Raw genomic sequence first — 17,984 nt, 5'->3', positions numbered from 1 at the left:
TGGATTTCTTGGCAGCCCTGACTACCTGAGATCTGCCGAGATGACTGAGGTGATGATGAACGCCCCATCCATGGAGGAGATTGGCCTCAACCCCCGAAAGGATGGCCTTTCCTATCAGGTGAGTTCAGTACTGGGTTCATTCTGGCTCTTCAGAGCCTGGCAACTTCTGCTGGGGCTGGAGCAGACGTGGTTCTGCATCCCAGTGCCACTTGGAACTGCTATGTGACCTTGGGAAAGTCCCCTAATGCCAGTAAGCCTCAGTTTCTTCACCTGTAAAATGGGGCAACAATAGTCCTTACTGTGGAAAATGGTGGTAAAGATCCAACTTGATGAGGTGGTGTGGAGAAAGCATTCATAGTGCCTGGGACACACAGTAAGGGTTCAGTGAGCATGAACTGACGTCATTGGTTAGTCATGCTGGCTGCTGTGGACCCTCCCATTCACAGCAACAAAGGGGAGACGTGATTTGTGCAGTCAGTTCAGACCAGAATTTCCCTTCCCAGCCAGGCCTTGGGCAATAGAAACATCACCGTGAAGGGTAGCTTATGGGCAAAGGTGATCTGGTGGAAGAATATCTGTGTCACATGCTGCTTTCTTCCTCAGATTGATGGTTGACCCGCTGATGCTAACAGAGTTAATGTTCAAAGTAGTTAGTATTGAGAACTGTCCCCAAAGGCAAGCTATCTCAGGGATGTGACTGCTGGCATATAGATTAGAGTTCATCCTGTGTGATGGATCCAGAATACATAAGGACTCAAAAAGTGGCCCAAGTAACACCTTCAGATTCTTAGCACAGTGCTCTTCCTCGCCTGCCATGCCCTTGTGCGCTGGCCTGGCCGGCTACATAGCATCTTCAGATACCTCTGGGACAGTAGACTGTTTCCATATTTCCAAGGGGAGTTCCTAGGTTATTGCACATGGGAGAGGAAGGAGTCTGTTTTTAAGGGAAGACCTTGGTGCTGGGAGCATTGGCGCGGGGAAGATGAATAGGGTGTGATGGGCCGGCCCATTCAACAAATACTAACAATGTCTGCTGTGAGCCGTGCACTTTGCAAATTTACTCATTTACTCTTGACCGTAGCTCTGAGGTGGGAGTTCTTGCTCCGTTTAACAGGTGAAGAGACAGGCTCAGACTGAGTAGACCCGCACTCCAAAGCCTTGCTCTTCTGACATGTCGTGTGTCTGTGCCTGGAGCTGGTCTTGGTTAGAATCTGGACTTGCTCTGGCTAGTCATTCTGTAGAACCATTCTAGGGCATTTGTTTTGTAGAGGAAGAAACAAATAGAAAGCTGCGGGCGTGTGATGGTGATGGGGGGTGGGCTTGTTGATCGAAGAGCTGAGATGAAAGCTAAGTCTGGGTAAGGTAACTTGGTAGGCGACACACTGGGAGGTTCAAGAAGGCCCCTTTGTTTTGTGTCAGTCTGGCCAAGCCCCTTTCATTGGCTGGAAATAAGTATTCATGTGGCCTGAGGAGATGAAGGAAGGAGGGGGAATACCCTCTCCTGGTTGGCTTTATACCCTCCACCCCCAGAGAGGGTCTGAAAGAGACAATCAAAGGCCCCACAGCCTGTGGGAGGGTAGAAGTTTCCTGGCCCACCAGCCAGGGTGTTTTTGGATACCAGTTTTCCAAGCCACTGAATCAGACCAAATCTCTCTGTGGTTACAGGTGAGACCTTCTTTCAGTTTTGGGTTTTAGATTTCCATCACAGAACGTTTCCAAACATAGTCAGGATGTCTTGTGTGTGCCTTTTATATTCTCCTTCTGAACATGTCCCAGGGTGAAGGGCCACTTCCCAGAGGGCTGTTGTCTCCACCTTCAGGCCATTCTGCTGTATCTGAGGGACAGGTAAAGATGGCAGAAGGGGCTGAGCTCTGGGTGAGGAAGGCCGAGCTGAGATTGCAATGGCAGGGGGAAAATAACAAAATTGCCTCTGGGCTCCCAAAATGTCATGATGCGGCCTGAGAAAAGGGCCCGAGATCTTGTCTTGTGGTGCTGGCCTGAGGGCCCAGTTCTCACGGCCGCTCAGGAAATCTGTTCCTGCTACCTGGGTGGGGGCGACTGTCCAGTTCCAAGATCTCTTACCTGGAACTTCAAAGCACTCTTGTCACAAGATTTCAGAAAGGTCCTCTGGTTGCCTGATGAAGAGAAGTGGGGGGAGGGTGTAATCTTTAACCAGGCCACATTTACTGGGCATCGGCTGTGTGCAGTGCGCTGTGGGCGGGCGCTGCGCAGAGGGAAACCAGCATGTGCACCATAACTGGAACATAGGCAGTCTGGTAAAGCAATGCAAAGCCATGGTCAGTCCAGGTGTGGATGGCAACGAGAAGGCTTGGAACGTCCGACTTGGGGCTGGGCCTTGAAAGAAAATTAGGACTGCAAGAGAGCACCTCCACCTCTAACCTAACTTTGTTGTGTGTCCCAATACCCCTTTGGTTTGTCCCTGTTTATGCCACGTGCGGGGCTCTACAGCGAGCTGATCTGACAATTGTCATATGACCAATATCCTCTGGGTCCCCTCAAAGCCAATGTCACCCAATGAAACGCATTCCCACCAGAGCTCTGGGGATTGGCTGGGACTGCGCTGGCTGGATAGCTCATCCTCTGGGCTCAGATCTGGGGAGGGACATCTCAGAACTCTGTTCTTGGCCTTCTTCCTGAGGGTAATAATAGTACATGGCTTTTACCAAGACCTGCTTTTCCAAGGAACTGAAAGTGGGAAGGAGACATCAATCCCGACTTGGCAGATGAAATAGAATCTCAGGCTTGTGATTCGACCTTGAAACAAGGTCAGAAAATAAATAGGCACACTGGACTTTGTCAGTCATTCCCCCACCTTCCAGACCTACCCGGAATGAAGCTTTCCTAATCTCTCTGCCCCAGATGGGACCTCTTTCTTCTTTCAACACCTCTGGCCGGTGTGCTTTGAAACGATGCTTCCCTAGGCTTTGAGGTTGCAGGTCCTGCCTGACCTTCTCCCTGCCCAGGTCTCTGAGGGCAGGGGATGCCTTGTTTCCCTCTCTGTGCCCATCAGCCATCACCTCCCCAACCCAAGGTGCCTGTTGGCTCCAGGCTTTCACAGAGCAGGTGCGAAGTGGCTGGTGGTTGTTCTGGTGAAGTTGAGTCTTCTGATCCTAAAGCTGGCCGTCTTCACCTCTACTTTAAGGTTTTTAAAAGGGCTGCCTCAGCTCATGCCTGTCAAGGCTTCAGATAAATGCCTTTTTATCCTCTGAAAAGTTCAGGTAAAGCCCTACCTCTCGTGCCTAGGATGATAGTGTCATTTTGTGAGCCTGTATACAAATCAGCGGAGCCAGTGCCTTGGTGCATCTGAACTTTATTTAGAGAGTCCGTTCCGTATGTGAGGTCCATGTCTGTGCACCCACTTGGCATGAACCAGGACACCTGGCTGGGTGGGTGAGTAAATGGTTACTCGAAAGTCTGAATACCTGTTGGGCAGGCTGCGGGTAAGCAGTCCGTTCACTGGGGCTGAGCGGGAGGGTCCCCGGGAGGACATTTAGGTCCCTAATTGCTGCAGCTGCCTCCCTGTACTGTGGCTGTGGACCCCCTGTTCTCTGACCCACCCGTGGGACAGGAATGTCTGCTGCCTACACCTTCTTACTTTCCCCAGTTCAAGGAAGCAGGTCAGCGGCTGCCTGGCGGGGCCCTCCCTGGGCTCTGGGGGCTCTAAGGATGTAGCATTTTTATGCCTCTCTGGCTGGGCCTCCTTTTATGCTGCACCTGAATCGGCCCAGGTCCTGTGTGGGGAAGGGTCCTGAGAGTTTGCCTATAGACACTGCCACTGCCATGACCCAAGGGCTGTGGGCATTCTGGCTTTGCTGCCTGACTTGCCCCCCAGCACAGTGCTGAGACTTCCGCGATTGCATTGCCCTCACTAAGTTCTAGACAGAGGTATGGCTCCTTGGTTTTCTCTGAAAACTGCCCCTTCTAAAGCATCCAGACCGAGATCTGATAACTCTGTCCTTCCCTAAGCTTTTTAAATTCCTCTGTGATCGGCATGCGTGTCTCTCACTGGCTGTCCTTCGTATCCCTGTTGCTGTTTGTTCTTGGTCACGTACTCCTACCATTTGACATCCATCCGCCAGTCCGCTAGGCAGCGGGCTCTCCTCGGGGAAGCCGGGAGGATGTGCCGTAAATCAGAAGGAGCTAGCTCTTCACACACCACAGCGTTCTGCGTCCTTTGCTTTCCCTTTGATCCCCTGAGCTCAGGGCTTCCCTGCGTCTTCCCCGTTGCTTCCTAAGACAGGAGGAGGGAGGGATATCCTGGGTTTGGCACCATAGCGAGGAGGGAGAGTGGGGGGCTGACCTCTTGCCACAGTTCTGTCCTTTGCTTCTTGCAGTCTGAGAGTCTGAGAGCCTGAGTGTTAGCTCTCTTCTATCTGCAAGGCCCAATGACAGCCGACTCCACCTGCCCGCCCCCCTACCCGCACCCTGCACCTACCACTTCCCTTTATCAGAAGCAGCAGCTCCTGTCTCAGCCAACAGGCTTGGGTTAATCTCTGAAGTCAAGCAGCAGTTCAGAAACACCTTCTGTGCAGAGCCTTTCTTTATGAAGACCCCTGAGCCTGGCTCTCCCTGGGTGTCCCCCACTGTGCAAATGCACCCGGTGCAGCAAGTGACTGGTTGAGCTTCCTCCTCAGGCTCAGCCCTCAGAGAGGCTGGAGCTCTGAGTCCCTGTCTCTGCTTCCCACAAGCCTCTGCTCAGGAGGCCATGCCTGGTGACTCCTTCACCAGCTCTGTCTCTTCCTCCTCACGCCCCTGTATCCCTTCCCAGTTGTGGTACCCCACTATGTTCTCAAGGGTTTTGGAAGCCCTGCTGAGTGGCCTCACGGAAGTCCCATGGTCACTAGGAAGTCATCATCTTAAAAAGCCCTCGATTGTCCCTGGAGAGAAATAAAGCTAAAATTGCAAAGCATTTGGCAGGAGATATCCAGCCATGGACACGACATGTTGCCAAAATCACAGCAAGTTTTCCTTTTTCTATCCCCACCCCCTCCACTCCGCTCCCTCCTTAGTACAAATCTTAATAATGTGATGCCAAACAGCCAGTTAGGGCCACAGAGTGTAGCAGGAAGGCTTTGTTTCCAAGTGGGTTTGTGTCTGCACATGCAATCTCTCTTCGAGTCAGTGCCCACCCTGTTCATATCAACTCTAGGTTGTATGAGGGATCCAGCACCTTCCTTTGTATACCCAAAGCCTTGACACACACGTCATGTTTACAGTCTGGAATGCACCCCCCCCCCCGCCCCACCCCAGGTTGAGGCCTACAGAAGGCTGGAATTGGTCCCCTGGGGGATTCCCCCGCCCTCGCCCCCCCCCAACACACGCGATGTGGTCACAACGGTGAGTCTGTGGCACGGCCAGGGAGAGAACGGGCTTTCTTTGCTTTCCTGGCCAACGTGTTACATGCTAGAATCAAGCAACCAGCCTTCTGTCAAAGGGCCTGTGTCAGGCCTGACGCCTCTCAGGTGGTGATATGTTCATCGCTGTGCAGCGTGGGGGGGCTGTGTCTTAGACTGCTCTGTTCCTATGGTGCCGGCCACAGTGTCCCGCGAACAGCTGCACGGTGAGTGCTGAAGGATCGATCGGACCTTCCTCTCTCCCTTTCCCTCTACCTCGGCTGTCCCACGGCATAGATTTTTATAGGATCAGCACCTTCCTGACATCGGCCCAGTCTTCCAAGTTGAATAGAAAGGAGGATTGTACCCTTAGGGAAAGGGGTGAGTTTGGGTGGCGAATCTTGCCACTGGAGCCAAGAGCTATTCCTGGGTGTCTAGTGAATGTCCTGAAATGATCTTTCAGGCCCGAGTCCTGAAATAATCCTCAGAGGATATGAAAACAGGCCCTCATTCACATGGGGCTCAGAGTTGTCAGGGTCTTACTTCTTTCCAGTCTCTTAGCTGCTGGACCCTTCTGCTACCTCTCACCGCCCCGCTTGCCCTTCCCTTGTCCCTGAGCCCACCCCAGGAAGGTTCTTTATCGGCAAATCAAATCCTGCTTCTGCTGCTTCCCCCCTTGGCTGGGGGAGGGCTCCTTCCTGCGCAGACCTGGGGAAAAAATTAAAAGTTGCCAGAAGTTTCTCAGTTTCTCCAGACTGTTGTTCAGCTAGCATTTTGAATTTAAGGGAAGTTTGGGCTCTTCCCCCCCTCCCTGCCAACTAGAATCCTTTGCCTTGCTGGCACTGTCGGAAGGTCCTTTCTTAGGTAAACTGTAGAGAAGAGGCACCCAAGCATGTAGCCAGGGCAGCACTGACTGCTTGCTGCTCAGCCATGAATTTTATTGGAGCCAATGGGAAGGAAGGTTCTGGATCTCTCCCCCAGAGTAGAAATGGCCTGAGCCAGGAGGGCCTTCACAAATCTCAGTTCAGAGGTGTTAGATTTCTAGGTCTGACTTTATCCTAACTTGAATCTGAAGGTGGTTCCCAGACAGAATTAATAGTATACCTTGAATTCACCTTCTGCCTTTGCTTTGTAGAACACTCAACCACCCTGCATTTGAGAGGCGTCCCTGCTTTCCCAAATTCCTAAATGTTTTCTCCAGACACGGCCCTGTGTACAAGCTCTAATTTAATAGATCACCATTGTTAGCCCAAAGGGTGTGGGCAGCACTGAGCTCAGCCACTGATCTCTGTGGACAGACCCTGAGGTGCTTGCTGAGACTCATATACTCATACATATGTGCATGCGCACACACACACACACACACACACACACACACACACACACACACACTTGCAGACACTCACATGAACAGGTGCGCGCGCGCACACACACACACACTCTCTCACACGCACTCCCTCATGACCAAAAGGGCAGACGGTGGAATGTTAATAGTGGTTGTTTTAGATTGGAGTGTTGAGATTATAGGAAAATTTTCTCTTCCTTTTCCCTCTTCCCAGTTAGTTTATATTTTCACCGATAAAGTACGTATTTTATTGTTCTTTCGCTAACTCCTCAAATTTTAAAAGTAACCTCTGCCCGTGATGGAATTTTAACTTTCTTTAACCTTTTTGTTTTCTAAATCATCATAACCCCACCATGCCTGAGTCACAGCTGTTCACATTGTAGCAACTTTTCCCTTCTTTTCCAGCGCACTTGTATTTTCAGGTAGCCAAAATCACAGTTGTGTTGTGCCTTTTTTACTTCACAGTGTATAAGTCATCAGCATCACATCATTACAACTTGTCTTATAAAGGCTTTAAAGCCAGCAGTTTTTTTTTTTTTTTAATTTTTTTTTTCAACGTTTTTTATTTATTTTTGGGACAGAGAGAGAGACAGAGCATGAACGGGGGAGGGGCAGAGAGAGAGGGAGACACAGAATCGGAAACAGGCTCCAGGCTCCGAGCCATCAGCCCAGAGCCTGACACGGGGCTCGAACTCACGGACCGCGAGATCGTGACCTGGCTGAAGTCGGACGCTTAACCGACTGTGCCACCCAGGTGCCCCTAAAGCCAGCAGTTTTAATAACTGAACAATGTCATGTCCCATGGTTACAACATGATTCTTTTTACCATTCTGCAGTTGTTGAAAACTTTTAGATTGTATAAGTTTTCCTCCTATAAATAATGTGAAAATTTATATATAACTTTATGTATAAATCTTTGTCTATAGTTAATACTATTTTCCTCAGAGTAGAGTCTTAGGACAGAGTTTTAAAGTCAAAAGATGCTGTGTGTGTGTGTGTGTGTGTGTGTGTGTGTGTGTGTGTGTGTTATAATTAAAAAGGTAATATTTATTCCTTTTAGAAATTTAGAAAAATTTAAAATACAAAAAAATCCACCATATTTCTATCACTGAAATATTTTGGTATGTTTGCTTCTAGTATTTTTGTATGTCTTTATGTTAAAAAGACAAAATTGAGACAAATATGTATATTTATTATATACATATAATATCTAGAGAGCGTATACATACGCTCTATTGAGTCTTTTTTCACTTACTATAATTTGTAACTATGTCCATTTGTTTTTCTTTGTAAAATGGTGTTTCATTTCGTGATGTGCCACTTCTTACTGCTGAATCTTTGGTTGTAGCGTATTTTGTTCCTACAAAGAATGCTGCTCTGAACATTATTTTACATAAATCTCTGCACAGGCCTGATTTCTTTCCTTGGAATAATTCTTGGAAGTACAGCTACTGATTCAAAGAGATTCAACATCATTAAGCCTCTTGATTATATATGACCTTAAAAAACAAAACAAATAGAAGTGTTTATCAAAATATAAGCTTCTTGTCTGGAAAGCTCTAGCACACAGAATTTCAGGGGTGTAAAATCTGTAGAGTTGGGATCATGGAGGAACTTTGTGGGTAGAGTCAGAAAGGTGTTTGGTTATTTCAGAGTGTTTAGATGTTGTACATCTTCCTTTAGTTCGTTAATTGCTTATTTTGAGCAGAGATGATAACAATTAATGATGCTTAGGCTGTATTTAGCCAGCATTGCAAAATAGCTGGTGATTATATTTTTGTCCCATTGTGGGCAGATTGACACACTCTGGATTATAGATATAAATGGGTCAGTGATTGCTCTCCTTGTCTCCTTTATTCTATTAATGACATTGGAGAACCACGTGACCTTGAGGAAGACTAGTGAAATCGCCTCTGCCTGGAGACCCATGAAATTTGGATGGACATTCGGGTAGTCCCTTAGGCCATCTTGGTTTTCTGGGGCTCCAGGTCTGGCTCATGGAATGGTCATGGTTTAGAAATATTGCTTCGGAATTCAGGAGGGACTGTGCTCTTAGAAGTAGATCTGAATATAATGGAAGTTTTGGGCGCAGTGCTCAGGGACTTTTTACCCAACAACTGTGCAAGCCTCAGCTTCTTGGCAACAAGTAAACAGCCTAAGCCGATGTTCCAGTAGGATTCACAGACTAGTCAATTTAGGTGTTACTCGGACAAACTTCACAAATGTTAGTGTATTTTCATGGTTACCGCCTATGACAAGCAATACTAGTTTTCCATCTGTGTGGTGATATTGTTTCATTTTTTAAAAATATTTTTTAGGGGCGCCTGGGTGGCTCAGTCGGTTGAGCGGCCGACTTCAGCTCAGGTCATGATCTTGCGGTCCGTGAGTTCGAGCCCCGCGTCGGGCTCTGTGCTGACAGCTCAGAGCCTGGAGCCTGTTTCAGATTCTGTGTCTCCCTCTCTCTGACCCTCCCCTGTTCATGCTCTGTCTCTCCCTGTCTCAAAAATAAATAAAAACGTTAAAAAAAAATTTTTTTTTTAAAAATATTTTTTAAACAAATGAGTAAGGAAAAAATATAATTGAGCCATAATGTGTATGTGGACATGGAGGGATAAATAATTTCAGTGGTGTCCAACTTCCCAAGGCTGGCATCACTATTGTTATCATGAAGGAATTTCTTTTCTTCAACCGTTGTATCCTCTTAGATGAAAGCATTCTTAAAGATCAGCTAACACTCCATTATGATTTCCGTATTTCTTTGGTCATTTGCCCCCTCAGATGTGACAGTTGGAGCATTAGGATCCTTCCTGGCTATTTTCCTTGGCACCCTAATATTAGAGGTTTTCATGCCAAATGACTTCTTAATGATGTTCTATGTATGTGCTACTTGATGTTTTAACAAAGTGTTAACACCAGAGGACAGCTGCCCTGGGGTTCACAGGAACTTTCCAAGGGATGTGACAGCAGAGAGCATTTTCGGGAAACCTGTTTCCACATCTTCAGCTTCCTTCTGTTGCTTTTCTAACATTGCATTTCCTGAAGACGGGCTTCTCCGGTTTTCTTTCCCTACCTTTCCTGTCAAGATTGCCTTCCACCTGTTTTATTTTTTTATTATATTTTTAATGTTTGTTTTTGAGAGAGAGAGAGAGCACAAAAAGGGGTGGGGCAGAGAGAGAGGGAGACACAGAATCTGAAGCAGGCTCCAGGCTCTGAGCTGTCAACACAGAGCTTGATGTGGGGCTTGAACTCAAAAACCGCGAGATCATGACTCAGGCCGAAGTCTGACTAACCAACTGAGCCACCCAGGTGCTCTTTTCCTCCTCTTTTATAAGAGAAGGACTTGTGTCTTGCCCTCCTGAATCTTTTAAGGTACTTTCCCCAGGGTGTTGAAGCCCTGAGGGAACCAAACAAATGGGCCATTCAAAATATTACTGACTGGGAAGCTCCATAAATCCCACTATCTATCACATTAAGAAACCAATAAAAAAGATTACTTTTTGTATGTAACAATTATTTGTGGTATTTTATTGATCAGTTATATACTAATAGCTGCAATGAACCAATCCAGATTTTTTTTTTTCCCTAACAGGCCTTAGGGTCATTTGATATACAAATATTAACTATCAATTTATATCCATAAATACATTTCTTTGCTGCAGAGAAGTATGAGAAAACCTCATGACTAAAAGCTTCTATTAAGTTAAAATTCTATAGAACAGTAGAATGGAGAAACATTTTCAAACAGAGAAAAGGATAAAATTTAAGAGCTTGTTTATGAGTTTTTTAACGGGTGAGGGTTGACACCAAGTTGCTTTGGTGTTTATAAGGCATTGTGTACAGGGGCGCCTGAATGGCTCAGTTGGTTGAGCGTCTGACTTTGGCTCGGGTCATGATCTCGCAGTTTGTGAGTTCAAGCCCTGCGTCTGGCTCTGTTCTGTGCTGACAGCTCAGAGCCTGGAGCCTGCTTCAGATTCTATGTCTCCCTCTCTCTCTGCCCCTCCCACTCACACTCTGTCTCTCTCTCTCTCAAAAATAAAGATTAAAAAAAATTTTTTTTAAATGCTTATACAAGGCATTGGGTACATTTAAAAGAATGGTATAAACATTTTATTTTAAAACGTTGATGTTTATGATATATCAGAAGTTTCAGGTGTCGATTTAAAAATGAGTGAAATGACAGAATTTTTCAAAATTCTTTTAGAGAGCATACAAACAAAAAGTGGAATCCAACCGTGACACTCTAGCATCTCAGACGTGGGAGCGCATGCAACAGTGGCATGACGTTGGGTCACTTGGGTGCTCTTTGGACACAGCCGGTGACGTGGATTTCAGAACCTCTCAGAGCTGTAAGATTATGGACTACAAATCTGGATAACTGGTTTCTAATCTTGGCTTGGCTTCTGTCTGTGTCGCCTAAGGAAACTCACATCACCTCTTTTGGCCTTGATTTCCCCATCTCTAGGGGAGAGAGCCGATGCTATTACTTCTGTTAGACTGTTGTATGATGAGGTGAGATCCTCCACCCTGATCCTAGATAGATCCACCCTCTGGAATTAAAAAATCTGCTCTCTTTTCTTCATGTCTGCCTTCTGGCTGTTTGAAGGCAGCTTTATGCTCCTCTCAAATCTTTTCAGTCTGAAAACATACTGTCCTTCAACCTTGACTTATGTGGTCATCTTCCCGAGGGTGCTTTTTCTTTCTCTAGGTCAGCAGTTCTCGAATGTTTTGATCTCAGCCCCTTTTCCATTCTTAACAATTATTTAGGACCCCCAGAGGTATTTGTTTATGTGGATCATATCTTTTGATATTAAAACAGAATGTGTAAAAATTTTCTGTATTAACTCCTTTATAATAACAGTAAAACCAAGGTGCCTGGGTGCTCAGTTGGTTGGGTGTCAGACTCTTGATTTTGGTTCAAGTCATGATCTCATGGTTCATGAGTTCAAGCCCCGTGTCAGGCTCTGTGCTGGCAGTGCAGATCTTGCTTGGGATTCTCTCTGTCTCTCTCTGTCTCTCTGTCTCTCTCTCTCTCTGCCCCTCCCCCGCTCGCTTTCATACACACGCTCTGTCTCTAAATAAATAAATAAATGAAATTCTTTAAAAAAACCAGTAAAACCAAGTGCCTAGTTGGTTGGACTTCCAACTTCAGTTCAGATCATGATCTCACAGTTCATGAGTTTGAGACCAGCGTCAGACTCTGTGCTGACAGCTCAGAGCCTGGAACCTGCTTCAGATTCTGTGTCTCTCTCTGCCCCTACCCCACTCAAGTACTGTCTCCCTCCCTCTCTCTCTCTCTCTTTCAAATATAATTAGAAAATATTTAAAAAACCCTATTTTAAAATAACTGTAAAACCATTGCATGTTAATATAAATAACAGTTCTTAATAAAGACAAATATGTTTTCAAAACCAAACTAACATAAAAAAAAGTTTAGTGAGAAGAAAGGCATTGTTTTACATTTTGGCAAACCTGTTTAATATTTGGCTTAACAGAAAATGGCTAGCCTCTCATGTCTGCTTCTGCATTCAATTTGTTACAATAAGTGTTGGTTGGAGTAAATAAAGAAAATTGGGCCTATGCAGATATATTAGAAAAGCTAACAAAAGGAAGAAATATCTTAATAGCCTTATTCAGATATTTTTCTTTGGTATTTCACCAAAACTCAGCAAGTGGTAGTTTCTTAAAGGTTAGTAGCAACATGGAATCTGAAATCTCATCAACAAAGTAGTTGTACTCTTACATTAAAACCCAGTAGTCTGTCTTACACTTTGAATGAGTCTTTTACCCATGTTTGGTTTTGTGATGTGGTGCGTCGGTCATTTGGAAGACACACGTTGGCTGGACAAGACAGGTCTTCCAAATGTTGACACGTGTCATTATAAAATGTCAAAAAGTCACATTTGTTCATGTCTTTACTGGTCTCATCAGAAAGTCTTCAAGTAATTAGGAAGCTGACAAGGTTATGGTGGCTGATATGATTTATGCTTGAAAGTTTGATTTTTATCATTGGTAACAAATATTAGTCATTTTCCGTGAAGTGACATGCTTGTTTTGTTCACTTTTGAGGACATGCCCCCCAAATACCCAAGTCAAAATAACCATGGTTTGTTGGGCGGTCATTTTTTTCAAGTAACCATGGTGTTCCGTGGAAATAGTGGCTAGTTCAGCTGGCAACTCCTTTGCACGCGTGCTCTTCCTTGAGATGTGCTCTGAAGTACAGCAGCAGTGAGCTGTCTGCTGGCTTTCCATTTCATCACATAGAATACTAAAGCAACATGTACCTAAGAGTCAATATTTAGGAGCACCTGGGTGGCTCAGTCAGCTGAGCGACTGACTTCGGCTCAGGTCATAATCTCAAGGTTCATGAGTTCGAGCCCCGCGTCAGGCTTTGTGCTGTCAGTGCAGAGCCTGCTTTGGACCCTCCGTCTCCGTCTCTCTCTCTGTCCCTCCCCCACTCTCTCTCTCTCTCTCTCTCTCTCAAAAATAAATAAACATTAAAAAAAATTAAGAGTCAATGTTTAATAAAAGTTAAGTTTTACAGCTTTGTCAAGGATACTAAGTCTTTTTTTTATTGTGTGCTGTGGTAAAGAATATAATACCTGTAAGTACAGTTTGCTGCTACACCATTCATTCTTGCCAGGGTGCCAGCAGTTTCACACACCAGTGTTCCTTATGCCATTAGTGCAGGTGTCAACACAGAGAGAAAGGCAAATAACATCTTTGTATTAAGAAAATATTTTAACCCCATGTACACTCCTTCCATGAAAAGACCTTGGGATATGAGCTTTGAGAATGGCTGCTCTAGATTAAACAGAAGGAATATGTCTGATCAGAGGACAGCAGGGCCATCGCCTCCCTGTTAGTGTAGACAGCCTCTAGGAATACAGCCCTGTTTGTATCCATGTTGTGGCATCAATACTGCAGCTCTGACCAACTAAAATCTCCAGCAGGTCTTTTATAGGACCTGCTATCAAGCAACACTTCCTATTTGGGAAGAAAGAATAATGTTTTTAACTCAAAGAAAGATAGGTATATTAGCTGATGACCCCACTTTGGGACAAGTTGAGTTGGAGATGATGGGTGTCATCCAAATGGAGATGTTTCACAGAAGGTGGGAAAGTGGAAGTGCAGCTGTAGGTTGGGGAATCCTCCTCCTCTGATGGACAGGAGAAGCCGGGAAGCTGTCTGAAGAAAAGCCTAGGATGATGCCTAGAGCAGGGGTGTAAGAATCAGGAGACACTGTGAAGCCAAAAGCCAAATGACCTGGTAGTGTGCCACAGAGGTGGTGGTTTTGCATGACGGCCGAGCTAAAGCCATGGGGCAGGGCTGTAAGGGAATCCTCAGAAACTTGAGAGACTTGTTTCCATGCAGGGATGTCTTTGGGAGCCATGTGTGGTAGGGGTTCGGAAGGGGACTCCACACAAGGGTGGGATGGCTGTGGGACTAGGCCAAATATTCAAGACTTTTGTCTCCAAAATGGAAAATGAAGGAATGGTTGGCCGCCTCAGTCTAGGCTTTTTGAGAGAGAGTAGGTGTGGCTCTGGGACATTTGGCTGTACCAATGGAGAGGGATGAAAAAAAGCTATCTGTCATCCCTAGAGGCCCAGAGGTGACCAGGAGGCAAGTCTTCTTTCTAAAGGGCAATGCTAATATAGTCCTTAGGATGGTAGGATGTGGGGATTTGAAATCATCTATGCCAGATAACTGCAGTCTCTTTCTCACTGCCCTGAAGAACTTTGAGAGAAGTGTTCTTTAACATTCCAAAAGCCCTGTCAACTCACTGGGCCCAGAGTTATCAGCAGCAATTAGTGCTAATTAATTGGAATTTGGAACTCTTGACCTGCAGGATGGGTGTGTGTTTGAGAGATGTTTATGAAGGATGGTGTTTATCTAGAGGATTTCCTTTTCTTTTAAGTTTCGGGGCTGGAGGCTTAAGCATCTTTAATCCAAAGGAAGGAGATCCAACAGTTGTTACAAAGCCTTAAATCTCTCCTCAAGTCTCCCATAGGATTAGAGACACCAGAGAAGGGTAGGAGAGGGTGAGGTGGATATTCTGTAGTCCCAGGCCAGGGGGATTTGAGCATAGTGAAAGTGTCACGGATGGAGAGAAGGAGGTGACTAGCATCCCAATGGAGATGAGACTGTTCTTCCTCCCTGAATCTAGTTAGGAACCACTCTGTCCCTTTGCTATAATTCTTTCTGTTCTTACCAGCCACGTTTCACTTTGAAAAGTCATTAAAATGCAAATAACGATGATGATGATGATGGCGGCGGTGGTGGTGGTACAATAGCAGGAGGCAAATGTTTCAAAGAACATATATATTTCTTGCCTTTGGATATTGTTAGGGGTCAAAAAGCAGGGTGACTTTTCATTTGGATTAGCTGCTGCTCATTCGTTCAGCCCTTGGCAGAGCAGGATGCTGGTAGAGATCTGCCCATTGTTATAAACCAGCCCCTCCTAGGAAGGAATAAACACACAAGGCCAATCCATTGTTTTTCTCCAAGAAAAAGAAGAAACCCGGACTTAGGGAAGCTGAGAGGCAGCAGGCCCCTAGAAAGGTCTGTGGGGGTGGGGTGGTGCATGATGAGAAGATCACTAGCTACAGGGAATCCACTGAAGACTAGACTAGGTCCTGGACCAAGCCAGTGGCTTTCGTTCCAGCTGGCCCAACCCAAACCCTGGGAAGCATTGGGAGGGAAGTGATAAAGTCAAAATCCTTTCTCCATAGAACCTGGCCTAGAATTGTGCGTGCACACCCAGGAGTTCTGCTCACTTGTGCCCGTCCCAAGCAATTGGGACTATTGACTTTTCAGTCCCTCACTCTAAGCGCTCCTTGGGGACCGCAGTTTTACCTAATAAGAACCATTATTAGGAATTCCAAGTTTACAGAACATGTTCACACATACCGGTATTTGATTCTCTCCAAAGCACTATAAGATGGGAATGAACATTAATCCCCATCTATAGATGAAGAGAAGAGTTCGGGAATCGGCCACCACAGCTTTGAGCCCCTCGGGTACCATGCTGGTACTCAACATGGAGCTGCATGTAATCATGCCAACGATACTATAAAGCAGAAATTCCTTCCTCATTTTACTCTGGCAACTGAAGCTCAGAGAAGTTAAAATGACTTGAGCAAGGTCACAGAAGTAATAAGAAATGGGGGACAAAGTAAAAGCCAAGTCTTACAGACTCCTGGCCTACCACCTGTGGGAATGGCGATTTTCCATTGCAGGTTTGAGGTTGATTATCCCCGCTCTGGAACCCGAGAGGGGAGAGGCTCACTGGTTTTGTGTTCGGAGGCAGATCCCTCCCAGCGCCTCAGGGACTGCCAGGTTATTCACCTCAGGGCCTCTGCCCTCCCTCCCCTCTCCACCCCACCCCATCCCTCTGTGACAGCCCAGCACAGAGAAGCAGGATGCCCAGGCCCCTGAGGTCTCAGCTTGCAGAGCTGGTAATTAGCCCTTTGTATCCATTTAGCCACCTTTCATCTCCTGCATTGGCTGGTGTCCGCTTTCCCTGTTAGCATCTCTCAGCTCTTTGCCGAGCCCTCCACCCTCTTTGTGGCCAGCTCTTGTGAGTCGTTTGTCAGGAATGATGGCTGAGGGACGCGTGCACTCAGGGGAGGGGCTGTTCCCACCAGAATTGCTCACATTTTCCATCCCAGGTGCCAGACATCTCTCTTCTCTCCCCACTGCAGAGGCAGCCAGGTTTAGGTCACCTGGCTTAGAGGCAGACAGTTGATAACTAGGCCCCCAAATTTCAGGCCTTTGGAGATTTGATATTACCTCTCAGTTCCCCTCCATGGGTGAAATGGGAGCTGACTGACCAGCAATTCTTACATTCAGGTGAAAAGCCTTCTAATTCCTCACCCCCAACCCCAGACTACTCTGCTGTGAGGCTGCCCATGTTGGTCCATCAACCAAACATCCTGACAGTTTTCCTGGACCAGCCTGTTTTCCTGGTCCTCGTATTTAACTATTTATGTTTGCGTTGCCCAGTGCAGTAGCCACTAGCCACATGCAGCTATTTAAATTTAAATTTATATTTACATAGATAAGTCTATATTGATAAAAGTTAAAGAAAATTTAACAATTTAGCCTCATCTCAAGTGCTCAATAGCCAATGTGGCTACTGGCTACTGTTAGTACAGAGACGGAACATTTCCATTATCAAAGAAAGTCCTAATGGACAGCTCTCATCCATACAGCCAGAAATTCCAGTATATTGGCACCCAAACTACATCTCACAGACCATTTCTTCCTCGTAGAGGGTTCTAAAGCTCCCTTGACCTTTCAGGTGAACCCATTTGAGTTCCCAAAATGTCAGGGCTTGTTGGGATTAGAGGCCACCTGGAGAAGTGTCCTCTATAAAATTCACTCGTGCCAAGTTTGAACGCCTGCTGTTTCCCACACCGTGGGACACACAGGATCCGGCCGGGATGCTGTGTGTGCACTTCAACACTTCACTCCATTTGCAAAGGAAGGAACTTAGTGTCTGTTAGTTTCATCCAAGCCATCAGCTCCGGCAGCCAAGCGTGACAGTGGGATAGCTGGATGTGGAATCCAATGTCGGCAGAGGGAGGGAGGGACAGGGCTGAGAGACTCACAGCTGGGGATGGATACTTCTAGATCTGCCCTGCCCTATGCAGGGGGGTTATGGTGGGAAAGGCTTCTCAGAGCCTCCCATCTTCCTTTCTGGACCTCTTGAAGATGAGTCTTTGCTGCAGAGAGAAGAGAAAAGGATTTTTTTTTTTTTTCCCCTTCCCTAGTCCAGAGACAAGGGGCACATTGGGGTAAGAGGTTGAACCAGAAACAGTTTCTTTTTGGAACAGGGGCCATTCTTTATTCCCTGCCAGTTCCTGCAGGCAAACAGCATGCCAGGCTGGCCTGCCGCCCCGGCCTTACCTGTCATGTGCTTGGCAAGTCTGACTTTAGTCCTTTTTTCCACTGCCTTCCCTACCCCGTCAAATTGCAGTTGCAACCTCTCATTTTTCTGCTGCCTAGATGATTAAAAAGCATGACTTAGTGGAAAAATCTCGACCTCCTTAGGGTCAGCCTCTTAAGCAGCTGTCGGAGATAAGATTGTGCTGGCAAAATGCTCAGCAACACTTTGCAAGGCTTTCTGTCTGCATGCGAGGAAATGAGAAACTGGTCTGGGCTCATGTTTGTCTTTGGAGACAGCTACAATTTTCAGAGGCATAAATTGGCATTATTTGATAATAAAATAAAACCTTTGATGGAAAGGTATGATTATTATAGTGATTTTTTTAATGCAATTAATA

General features: G+C 46.2%; 1 protein-coding gene across 4 annotated transcripts in view; it reads left to right on the top strand.

Moving 5' to 3' along the window:
* The window catches only part of LBH (LBH regulator of WNT signaling pathway), an 89,251-nt gene that overhangs the window by 65,434 nt on the left and 5,833 nt on the right, over positions 1–17,984 (top strand). For all 4 annotated transcript variants that reach the window (XM_042933334.1, XM_042933332.1, XM_042933331.1 and 1 more), the window contains one exon: positions 16–118. In XM_042933334.1, coding sequence (XP_042789268.1) covers positions 41–118 — 78 coding nt within the window. In that variant the 5' untranslated portion in view covers positions 16–40. The remainder of the gene's footprint in view (positions 1–15; positions 119–17,984) is intronic.

The sequence above is a fragment of the Panthera leo genome, chromosome A3 (genome assembly GCF_018350215.1).
Source record: "Panthera leo isolate Ple1 chromosome A3, P.leo_Ple1_pat1.1, whole genome shotgun sequence".
NCBI lineage: Eukaryota > Metazoa > Chordata > Mammalia > Carnivora > Felidae > Panthera > Panthera leo.
This window is presented reverse-complemented; position numbering and strand designations above follow the sequence as displayed.